The sequence below is a fragment of the Toxorhynchites rutilus genome, chromosome 3 (genome assembly GCF_029784135.1).
Source record: "Toxorhynchites rutilus septentrionalis strain SRP chromosome 3, ASM2978413v1, whole genome shotgun sequence".
Taxonomy (NCBI): domain Eukaryota; kingdom Metazoa; phylum Arthropoda; class Insecta; order Diptera; family Culicidae; genus Toxorhynchites; species Toxorhynchites rutilus.
This window is the reverse complement of record NC_073746.1, coordinates 156,993,636-157,005,700: the sequence shown is the minus strand read 5'-3', so window position 1 is coordinate 157,005,700 and position 12,065 is coordinate 156,993,636. Positions and strand designations below refer to the sequence as shown.

At 38.3% G+C, this 12,065-nt stretch overlaps 1 protein-coding gene across 3 annotated transcripts in view; it reads left to right on the top strand.

The window, feature by feature from the left end:
- The window catches only part of LOC129776939 (lachesin-like), a 242,462-nt gene that overhangs the window by 93,013 nt on the left and 137,384 nt on the right, over positions 1-12,065 (top strand). For all 3 annotated transcript variants that reach the window (XM_055782896.1, XM_055782894.1, XM_055782895.1), the window contains exons 4-6: positions 428-644; positions 1,688-1,846; positions 2,196-2,324. In XM_055782896.1, the coding sequence (XP_055638871.1) occupies positions 428-644; positions 1,688-1,846; positions 2,196-2,324 (505 nt within the window). The remainder of the gene's footprint in view (positions 1-427; positions 645-1,687; positions 1,847-2,195; positions 2,325-12,065) is intronic.

Genomic DNA, 12,065 nt, shown 5'->3' with positions numbered 1-12,065 from the left:
TTGTTCATAATAAAAATGAACAATGTCACAATCTTCTTAAACTGAGTGCGCAAGAGCCTCCTTCCCACCAGTAGTGAACAACACAAGGAAATTATGATTGATTGTATTCTATGATGAAAAGAGGAAAAAAAATTAATCGACTACCTAATGAGCATGTGGGTGTATAAAAAATACCAGCCCCGACTCTTCAATATCTGACAAACCCATATTACCCCCGTCGTGTAAACATTGTGAAACGATCGAAGCAGGAAACTGCCACCCTTCTGATGCATAACCACCCTTGAGTGTGAACATATGTTATACAACATGTTTTGTGAGATATTCATCGTTTTCAATGAGATTTCGTGGTATTTTTCAGAGAGGCAAAACCATAACGAATGAAAATTATGACATTAACAGCACTTTTGTTATCATTTTCTTTTGGCAGGTAGCGTGGATGCACTTCGAGCAGTCTGCCATCCTAACTGTACATAACCATGTGATAACGCGCAACCCACGGATCAGCGTTACGCACGACAAACATGACAAGCATAAAACCTGGTTCCTACACATATCAAATGTCCAGGAGGAGGACAAGGGCCGTTACATGTGCCAAATCAATACAGTGACAGCCAAAACACAGTTTGGCTATCTGCACGTTGTTGGTAAGTACCATCGTACTACTGACTAAATACCTTTTCACACTGTCACAAGCTGCCGGGAAGCAGGAAAAAAATGACGCTAAATTAGCTTCCGGGCTTTTAGACGACAAAGCAAAACCGGATAATTCAATTCAGATTGCACAACGACGTTCGTGTTTTCCTAATCACGTCGCTTCAAATTGTTTTTTTTTATTGCAATTTCAAGAAATCGATACTTTATTTCATCAACGTGTTTCTTCATCACAATCGTACTGCACAGGAGCACTGGAGATTAACGATTCTATGCTCCCGATGGGGAATGACACGAATTCAATTTGTCCTCGAATGCAGCATGAAATGAATGTTTTTTTTGTATACAGCTTACTAGCATTTGCAAAGTGGCAGTTTTAGGGTTGACAAGGTAATAATAATATTTATTGAGCTGCTGATAAAAAGAATGTGATGAATATTAATATAGGATTAGCTTGACGGATAGGCCAAAAATACTTCCGCTGACGGGAAACCCGCCAAACGTGACTTTCGCGAGCATAATCATGTATCGATTTTCAGCACCTCGTAGCTCATCCAGATTCTATTGAACACTTCCTAGGGATCGGTGACACTTCGGGTAATGACGTAAAGAGAAACTCAATTTAAATTCAAATCACATTAGGATCATTGCCATCATCCGGCACATAAATACCTGCGACGAGGAGAGTAATGCTTCGTCTGCTTGACAACCACTAGGAACAGCAAAGTAGAAAAGAACGTCCAAATCGGGAAAGAAAAACAGCAACACGGGTCCACACAAGTCAAGGAGACGGTGTGAAGGAGCCAGAAGCCAAGAACCGTGGGTTGTGACTTGAGGAGAGAAAACAATTTCAAAATAAACATTTATTTATTTTCATTTCCCGGCAGCGACAAAAAAATAACGAAGTTTTTCCGTCTCATCATTCCGGTTTCTTTCGCACCGGTGTACCGGAAAATTCATCACCTCATTTTTCTTGATTCGATTTCTGGCACTGCGAGTTGTCTCGGTTCAAATGTGTTACATTCTCGTTTTGCAGTGCCCCCGAACATCGACGACTCGCTGAGTTCAAGCGACGTTATTGTGCGGGAAGGATCCAATGTGACGCTGAAATGCCGCGCCACAGGAAGTCCCCAACCAATGGTCAAATGGAAGCGAGACGATAATTCTAAAATAGCTATTAATAAGTCGTTAAGTGGTAGGTATCGCCGATAAGCGGTAAGTTTTCTAGGGGCTAAATCAGGGGAGAATATATTGAACGGTGATTGCGGTAGCGATGACTATGAAAGTTTCACTAAAATATGACCAATTAAATATGAATCAGGCAAAAGGCTAAGTTAGTTGTATTCACTCAAATCATTTCCAGACGGATGGTAGAAACTTTTTCAATAATACTTTCTCCTATATTCTTTTTTTTTTTTTGCTTGTCACATCTCTATTATACCGACTCGTTACTCACGACAGACCGCTGCAGACCAGAACCACATTGCCTGCATTAATAAATTTCTTTTATTTTCTTGTCGTTGCCTTCGGGGGGACAATCGCAGTACTGGAGTGGGATGGAGAATCGGTGGAGCTATCGAAAATCTCCCGCCTGGATATGGGGGCATACCTCTGCATCGCTTCGAACGGCGTCCCACCCACGGTGTCGAAGCGGATTAAAGTCAGCGTGGACTGTAAGTACGATACAAAGAAAATGGCTAGCACTAATTGTACCTCGGTGGGGATTTTTTTGCTCATACCGCATTCAGACGCGAGACAAGAAGACACCTGGTCACGGTACAATTCTTGCAGCAATTTAAATTAAATTCATTTGCATCACATTAAAATTAACCTGCACCAGTGGATGATCCCTACTTCCGGAGGGTTATGCTAACAAGTACCGAAACACAGAAAGAGATTTTGGGAAAGGATTGAGGAGAGTGAACGCGCTAACGAGAGGAATACGGAAATTAAAGGATTTTAATGAAGCATATGGTTACAAACTAGCGAAACAAAACGGATTACCCAAGATGTGGTTGGATTTGTCACCTAGTGTCTATTATAAATATTGTTTTCGCAAGTTCTTGCAAAGCCATAGTTTAGTCAAAATATATGAGAGAGTGATGAAAAGAACAAGACTTTAAGGTGGACCACCTGTTGCTTTTTTCAATGAATGCTTCTTAACCGCGACAGCCAATATGTGCTAAGAGAGCCAAAAAACTCATTATAAAGCATGGTTCAGTTCTGAATCTGAATCTCGGCGCAAGAGATTCTCTGGATAGCTGGTATAGAAGAAAAAAATTATGGAATTTTGAGCATTTAAAAAAATATATTCCAATGTTTTAAAGAACTTTTCTTCGGATATCTTGCATCATACTTGGCAGACGCAGGCGCGGACGCAACGCAGATGAATTTTCCGGACGGTAGGGTAACACGGGGTGATTTGGACCACCTCATTATCTCAAAAAGTACGGCTCAACTTGGATTTTTTATAATGTCATCTTCTTTTTTTAATGAACCGTATGTAACTAACGAAAAAAAAACTTTGGTAAAATTCGACAGGTGGAAGGAAATGGTAGCATGAACACATCAAGCACTTTGATTGACAAAAAATGTGAATTTTCCGATCGTGGTTTTAAGGTTTTTCCCGCTGATTGAACTAACTTATCGTGTACTGCACAGTAAAGTTCTGTTCGCCTACAGAAGAGGAACAATTTGAAGCAGCGAAACTGTAAGTTAGATAACAATAAATGAAATTAATTGCATTTTAATATGTGCATGTTGTGTGGGGTGACATGGACACGTTTTTGTGGGGTGCATTGGTCCTACAGATTTGAGGTTTTTCTTTGGTCTAATTGATTCCTGATGCCACTGAATTACAAAAAGAGGATGGGGGGAAAAAATCCATGCAGAATTCGAGATGGTCTCAATCCAATTCTACTGGTCTGGAATCTGGCCAAGATACCTGTTATCGATCCCAGAACACTGTTACTGGTTGTAACATTATTCCAAAATACTTTACATAAACATAAGTATGTTTTTTCGATGAAACACACACTGGACCAAATCACCCCACAGATGGGACCATCTGTGGGGTGATTTGAATCACCCCGCATCAAATTTTAATGTCCAAAAATCATCTCTTTTATTTTATGATATATTTGGTAATTTAAAGCTTCATATAATGATTAAACATTATTGATTGAGAGAAAACAAGTGTAGCTTAGTAAACAATGTGACATTTTTTATTTAGACCGTATTGGTTTGGAAATATTAGGCGATTTGCTCAGGTGGTCAAAATTCCCCCCTTTTTCCCTACATAAAATAATTGAAAACAGCGATAGAACAATTGAAAAATTCAATCAATGAAGATGACCTTCACAGCATACTTGATCACCGGCATGATGCACATGAACAATAACAAATCAGGTCAGCAACGCTGCACGTGATGATCAAGTAGGGGAGGTGGGGGGTAATACGGCCATGTTAAGCAGAACTTCTTTATATCTTTGGAAACTCGTGCTTTCCAAAATTTAAATGCTGTTTCGTGCAATTCGAATGAATGCACCAATTGTTTTACAAAAAAGGGTTTTCCTTCAATTTTTTTCTAGTCTATTAGTATTGGTAACTACCATACACTACATGATTGTCATAGATTTGTGGGCAAGCGCTGATCGTAAATATAGTTTTTTTGTATTCTTCAAATGTAAAGTTTGTATAAGACCAGTAACATTTTACGTTGTTTTTGTTGATTTTATCAATGAATTTGGAAAATTCCGAAGGGAAAAGTGCTCACGAAGAGAGATAAAGGACAAATCGATGTATTTCACCAAGAAAATGTTCGTGTTAGAGAAATTGCTCGCCGGATTGATCGATTCCATCAAGTAGTGCTCAATTATTTTGCGAATCCTCAAGAACACGATAAGAAGAAGAGAGCTACACGTAAATCGAAGCTCTCTGATCGGTATGAGCGGGAAATAATTAAAACAGCTTCGAATACTTCAAAACATGAACAGACAGCGGGTTATGACAAGGAATGTTTTGGAAGGATGCATTTTGCTAAACACCATAACGAAAGGTTCTTTAATGTAAGCCTTTTTTTTTACTTTTAACTTTGCAAGGTTATCTCCAGTGACCGTGAAAGTGAAAGTGAAAAAGTTCAATTTGGATGGTGCTGATGGGTACTGGCGTGATTTACGGAAGGAAGAACAGTATTTTTCAACCAGGAATTTTGATGAAGGATCGTGCATGGTTTGGGTGGGATTATGTGCAACTGGAGAACTAAAGATAGCTTTCACATCCTTCAAAATCCTCTCTCCTACCGTTTTTACGTAGATATCGTCGAAAAAAAATCGCATTCCAGCAAGACAATGTCGCTATCCATACCAGCAAGGATATTAGGCAATGTATTAAGGACTAAAAACATGATTTATTGGAGTGACCGGCTAGCTCTCCAGACTTGAATCCTGTTGAAAATCTTTGGAGGATCCCAGTACACAGAATCTACGCTGAGGAAAAGCAGTACATCACGATTGATTACCTCAAGGCCACAATTTCGGAGACATGAGAAAATATCCAGAAAAACGTTCTGTAGAATTTGGTAAATAGTATGCCAACACGAATTTTTCAGGTTATTAACCGAAATGGCAAGGTTACCAATTATTGACATGTGAATCTGTCGATTGTTTTGATTTTTTCATTGATAATACTTATGAATTTCGAAATGGTTTTATAGACTGGACAACTGAAATTGTCATATTTAATCACAATAAATGAACAAACGTCTCTTTTGAACGAAATTGACGTTAAATATACTTTATTCTAAGCATTCAACAAGGTATGAAAATATCTTGTTGAAATTCAAACTGTTTGTGTTACAACGAAATAAATTCAAGGTAGTCTAGAAGTTGGACAGAGTGTATATGATCAATACCACCAGTACACTTTGTTTAAATTTTATGTATCAAAAAGTGTGAAATTTTTGGCTTCGGTAAAACAGTGTACGGGAACCTTTAGATATGGTGACTTTTTTAAAGAATGTACAGAAAGTAATAACTAATATTGCCCTAAAGTTAAAAATTAATATGTTCGGCGGGTAGAAAAATTTACACAATTGCACAACTGACTTCGTATTATTGTGAAAATGAACAGAAAACTAGAAAATTTATTTGAAAATATGAAGGGTAGTTATATACATATTAAGTTTTATATAAGGAGTTTAATTTAAAACCGTCTTTTCACGCTAACTGGCACCACTTGCTTAAGCGTTGACAATTATTTTCGGTAAACACATCTTTATTTGTACACGATAGTCGGACCCGCTTATATAGAGACTCAATTATATATGATTAGATTATATAAAATTTTAGACTGATTATGTACAGTTTCTATATATTTTAAATATGACTTATTTTAAGGAAAAATTGAATATTTCAACGTTAAAGTGGATGTTTATGTGGGGAAAGTTCCCTATAAATTGTTTAAAATGATATTGAAGCGAAATTTTACAAAAGGTGTTGGGTGTCAAAGAACAAATTGTAGAGCGTTTAGAGTTTTTTTTTTGTAAGCGATGTGTTTTTCGACTTCAAGGGATCAGGGAATCAGGGATCAAAATCTTCTTTTATATTGAAAAAATCAAAAAATATTTGTATGAAAAAAATCTCGATTCGTTTATATACAGTGAAAAGAAATTGGAGACTATATATTTAGGTCCGTCCTGTATTTTGTTTTCTTGCATCGATTTGAAAAAAAACGTAGGTCTCTCGAAATCAATCATGTTTATTTGCAATTTTTTTTTTATCCATTGCAAGTTATTTTGCATGAACAAACCAAACTCGTGACTCGGACTTTGTTTATTTGCTTTTGTATCCGAACCATAAAAATGCGTTGCTCTGCGAAGGAATGCTTGAAACATCTCAATAATACCGAAATTTCAGTTTTTGTCGGAATCGTCAAACCCTCGCAGCAAAAAGAATTATTTTTGCTAAATCAATTCACGAAAAAAGTGATTGGTTTGACCCCCTCAAAGATAGACCTAGTCCAACGTCAAAAGGCTCGAGAAAACTATTTGGTTTCAAAAATTCTCTCATACGCGTCAGACTAAGTGATCGTTGATGGCTGTTCAATGGTTGATTCAAAGCTGACCCCATGGCGTTTTCATAGAATCATTTTCCCATAGGTATAGAGTAGAACCCCGATTAGCCGCGGTGCTGGTTATTCGCGACAGAGAGATTCATAGTAAATATATAGCTCTTCCCGGAATTTGTCAGTGAGTGGCAGGCATGCTCTTTTGATTTGGTCATGGTTTTCAGATTATCTGACCACTGGTGTACACGACCTTATAGATGAATAGTTTAATGATTCCTGCATTAAAGAAACATAGGGCCCTATTCCGTGCCCGTGCCCGTGGCCGAGTGGTTAGCGTCATAACTAACATGCCGGGTGTTCGGGTTCGATTCCCGTTCTGGTCGGGGGAATTTTTCGTCAAAGAAATTTCCTCCGACTTGCACTGTGATCACGCGTATTCTAGAGCTTGCCACTCAGAATGCATTCAAGGCGTGTTATTTGGCATAGAAATCTCAACTAAGTACTAATAAAAATGACGCAAGTAATACTACGTTGAGACGGCGAAGTTCCTCTAGGAACGTTAGTGCCATTGAAGAAGAAGAAGAAGAAGGACCCTATTCCAGAACACGAGACGAGCAAGTCGTCTCGTCTCGTCTCGGCTTCAGTCACAGACGAGCAAAATATCCCATTCCAGTACACGAGTTCCATTGAAATGTTTTATTTGGTAGACTGGAGAGACTTCAGTCAGTTTTTCTCGGTATGATCAGTGATGTCAGATGAGAAGACATGTTTTGGTTTTGAGAAAAACAACAAACAGTTTTAAAATTGGTCAATCGATACTCTTTTCTCAGTGCCAAAATATTAAAAAAAACATAAAAAAGGAACAAGTTTCATATATCTTTTGGTTTCATTGATATTTTTCCTCGAGCATATGGTTTTATCACTCAGACGTTTGGATAAAACCATTTGGACGTTATGGATTTATTGGGGGCAATGTTTGTTCGCCTAATCAACGATTTATCAAGAAAACTTTTAAATCTATATATATATACGTATTTCCAATAAAGTAGTTGTTTTGAATTACTCATTTTCGTTCAATATGTGAAGACCTTTTTCGTGCCGTGTTCATGTATTCAAAACAGTCATCTAGCATCCCTGGATATGAGTTCAATGTTTACATTTGGTTGTGTTGTTTGGAAGAGGCCCATTTGAAAATCTTAAAATCTTGCAATTACTGAACTGAATTTGATGGTTGCAGTTAAAAACATACATTGCTTATGCAATACTAGTTTAGCCGTGAAACAATTTTCGAAGATAAAGGCGGAGCAGAAGAATACCGATGCTTTCAATCAACAAGGTGAACAAACACATAAAAAAACTAGACAATTCGACTGATTCATCGACGAGCGCGGCCAAACGGTCGTCGAGGCAGACGAGCTACTCGTCTGTTTTTAGTCGAGCTCGGCTTCTGGAATATGAAAACAAACGAGACGAGTGCTCGTCTGCTCGTCTCGTTTTCTGGAATAGGGCCCATAGTTTTCATCAGAAATATCTTTTTATCGTGTTTGCACCTCGTTTCAAGTGCTTTATTGCGTTTTCCGCGATTTTCGTTATTCGTAGTGGCCTTACCAGACTTTTCCGCGGATAACCGGGGTTCTACTTAGGGATTGTTAACCGGTTTTACCGATAATACCGGGTCATTTTTCATTACCGAATTACAGGTAATTTTACAATCAATAACCGGTAGTTTCGGTAATTTTCATTTTTACACCACACATTTACATAAATAATATTTGCCTTTATTCTGCTTCAAAATATTACTCGACAATCAAAATAAGATCAAGAAAACACAACTGGCAGTGTTGAGCCGATTCTACGACTTCCGCACCTCAGTTTAAAAAAAATCGCTGCTCGATCTGAAAACGAAATACAGGATAACTTTAGCGATGAAGAACTGGAAGCGATAAAAGAATTGTTTGATGCCCTCGAACCAGTTTTAGTCGCTGTTGAACTGCTATGCTGGAAGAACTGCGCCCTTTATGAAGTTGACGCAGATTGTAATTTATGCTAGAAAAGCTATCGGAACAACCATCAGAAATTTCGAAGCAGCTTCTTGTAAACCCTGATTGAAAAAATTTAAAAAAAATCCGTATATGCAGATTTGTTATGATGACTTCGGAATTCTGAGGAGGCGATCTGGCGTAGTGGTAACATCCATGCCTCTCACGCTGAAGGTCACGAGTTCAATTCTCACTCGCGACATTCTTCCAAAAATGGAAGTACAAGTGACGAACCAGCCAAATGAGTTGAAAATCACTATAATACAGAGAAAAAAAAAAAACTTCGGAATTAATGAAGACTACGGCGTCTTCTATCAAATGTTACGGACTGCATTGATCAAGCAGGCATTTGAGTTTGTTCGATTTAATTTGGATTGTTATTGATTCAGTAATTGAACAAAGGGAGGGAAAGAATCCATTGGAAGATGCAGAACCTGCAGAACAGTTGAGCATCAGGAAAAACTTGAATGACGAATGGCATTCAACATCCAGCTTAAGGTCATCGTCTATAAACGGATTGATCAAAATCCTCAGACAAAAGTTTTCGTACAGAGAGCATCAGAGGCAGATACATGGCAATGGTATTTGACGCTCTTCATACTGTACGCCTACCATCATTGAACTGTGAATGTGCATTTTCATCTTCTGGAAATTTTGTATATGAGATCCGATCTAGATTAGAAGACGACATTATTTGTGTCCTTAAGTACACCCAAAATTGATTTTTAGCTCATGTTTCTTTATCCCGATTTATGACATTAAATGAGACATAACATAACAGAAAATGTCATGACTCACAAAAACTGGTAAGCATTTGTATAATAAAAGGTGTGTCACATCAAATTGTACACCGAAATGCTGACGAAGCCGCATTGCCTGGTAATGGACGACAAAACCTACGTCAAAGCGGACTTTCGTCAGCTGCCGGGCCTGTTGTTCTTCTCCGCAGAGGACAAATTCAGCGTTCCGGAGGAGATTCGCAAGCAGAAACTATCCAAGTTTGCCAAAAAGTACATGGTGTGGCAAGCGATCTGCTCTTGCGGAAAGCGGAGCGCCCCCTTCGTGATAACCGGCACGGTAAACGGGCAGGTTTACCTTAAGGAGTGCATACAGAAGCGCTTACTACCACTATTGAAGCAGCACGAGGGCCCGACCATCTTCTGGCCGGATCTCGCTTCGTGCTACTATTCAAAGGACGTGTTGGAGTGGTACGAAGCCAACGGGGTCACCTTCGTGCCAAAGGAAATGAACCCGCCCAACGCGCCGGAGCTTCGCCCAATAGAGAAATATTGGGCGATTATGAAGCAGGCCCTCCGGAAGAACCCAAAAGTTGTCAAATCGGAGGCGGACTTTAAGAGAAAATGGATTTCTGTTAAAAAAAACTACAACCTGACGTTGTACAGAACCTTATGGACGGGGTAAAGAGGAAGGTGCGAGCATACGGGCTTGGGCTCGAAGTATGAATAAAAAGAAAATGCCAAAAGTTGTTTAATAGTTTTTATTTTACTGTCTAAAATTTTCAAAAGGATCGGTCTACTGGGCGAATTTCTACAGCGTTTTTTCCGTGATGCAATTTGATGTGACACACCCTTTATACATGGTACAGCAATATAAGATTAATACGAGCGAGCGAAACAAAATACAAATAAGCTTTCCGCATACTTTGCCACATACACGGCCCAGACCGTGATAGATATTTTTCTCCTTCATGCGCTCCTTTTTTACTTTTAGAAAACACTTCCCAACATAATTTTATAATCAGGTGCAATATTATTACGTATTTGCTGAACAACTGCTGAAGTATCATTAGCCATGTGGATAGTGTGGTCGTGTAAAATAGTCTTGCACTCCAGCCGGCCTTGGTTCGATCCCCATTGACGTCGTATGGACTTTTTTTTTTGCACAATCCCAAATGAAATGAGAAAAGAAAACAGAAAGAGATGTCTGCACGCATTTTTGGCTTTTAAAACAGCTCATTATTTGCGCATTTGACTTTCCAGCACACTAAATGACATCCTTTCTGCCAAAGATGACATGTTCTCTGTCAACGCTAGTTTGGGCGTAGGGTAACTCGCCGAATATTGAACGTTTAAGCTAGGTCTGTTCATATATACTTGATTTCTTTGTGATAACACATGAAATTACTGAAAACTCCCCATCATCATTCTATAGCAATCATTAAGCATTAAGCATTATTCATGAAAACAAATGTTAAACACATATCCATCCACTCAACCAAATGTTGAACGATCCTCGCAAGAACAGTTAGTTTCTTACCTCAACAACATTCGTTCGAGAGACCAAGGCGCTTAGAAGTATATCCTAAGGTGGGCCAATATGTGGAAACCACACTGTAGCTATTTTGAAAGTATGCTTTTTTATTTGTAATACGCTAGTGCGAAACCTCACTTGTAATCAGCCTGTCTCTTCCACGCTTTAGGTAAATAATTTCCCTTCTGCTTTCTTCCATACTGTCTTCATATACTGCTCTCCTAACCAACTTAGTGACAAAAGGGCCTCACCTAATATTATATATCCGTATTGCGTCAGACAAACCGGTAATGTAAATAAACCCAACGGCGAGATTAATATATTATTTTATTCGAAGTTTTTAAATTTGCAAGAATTTCCAAGTAATATGTAAGAAGAGAAAAAAAGGAGTATGGTCGCATATTCAAAATTATAAAATGGTAAAATTGAGTATGATCATCAAATTGTTTACAAAAGAGTACGATTCCGTTACATCGAATTGTTGTCTTCGGTATATTTTTTCTTTTGCTGATTTGCACACTAGAAAACACCAACATAATTGAATTTCAACTGCAGTTTTATTTACACTTGCACATTTTTGAACAAAAACGTAATATCATGTTCTTGAAAAATTTCTGGCTCCTCACCTAATGGAAAAGACTATTTGAGGTTATGGGAGTACCATTTTTATAGTACTCTTCCGGTTTTTCCTCAAAATAGGCATCAGTTTCGGTAATCACTTCATCATCGGTCTTAAATTTCTTACTAGCGAGCATTCTCTTCAGGTCTACGAACAGAAAATAGTCGCTGGAGGCCAGATCTGGAAAATACAGTGGATGCGGAAGCAATTCGAAGCCCAATTCAAATCAATGCTTTATCAATACACGAAATTCGGATTTTTTCCTTTTTTTTACACAATAATAAAAGTTGCTTCATTCTCAATGCTGTAACTCGCGAACCAATTGACAGATTGCTGTCAAATTTTGGCACGTATCATTTGAAAGATGGTGCTTTGTGATAATCAAGTAGATTTTAGCGCTATCTAGACGTCAACCTTAT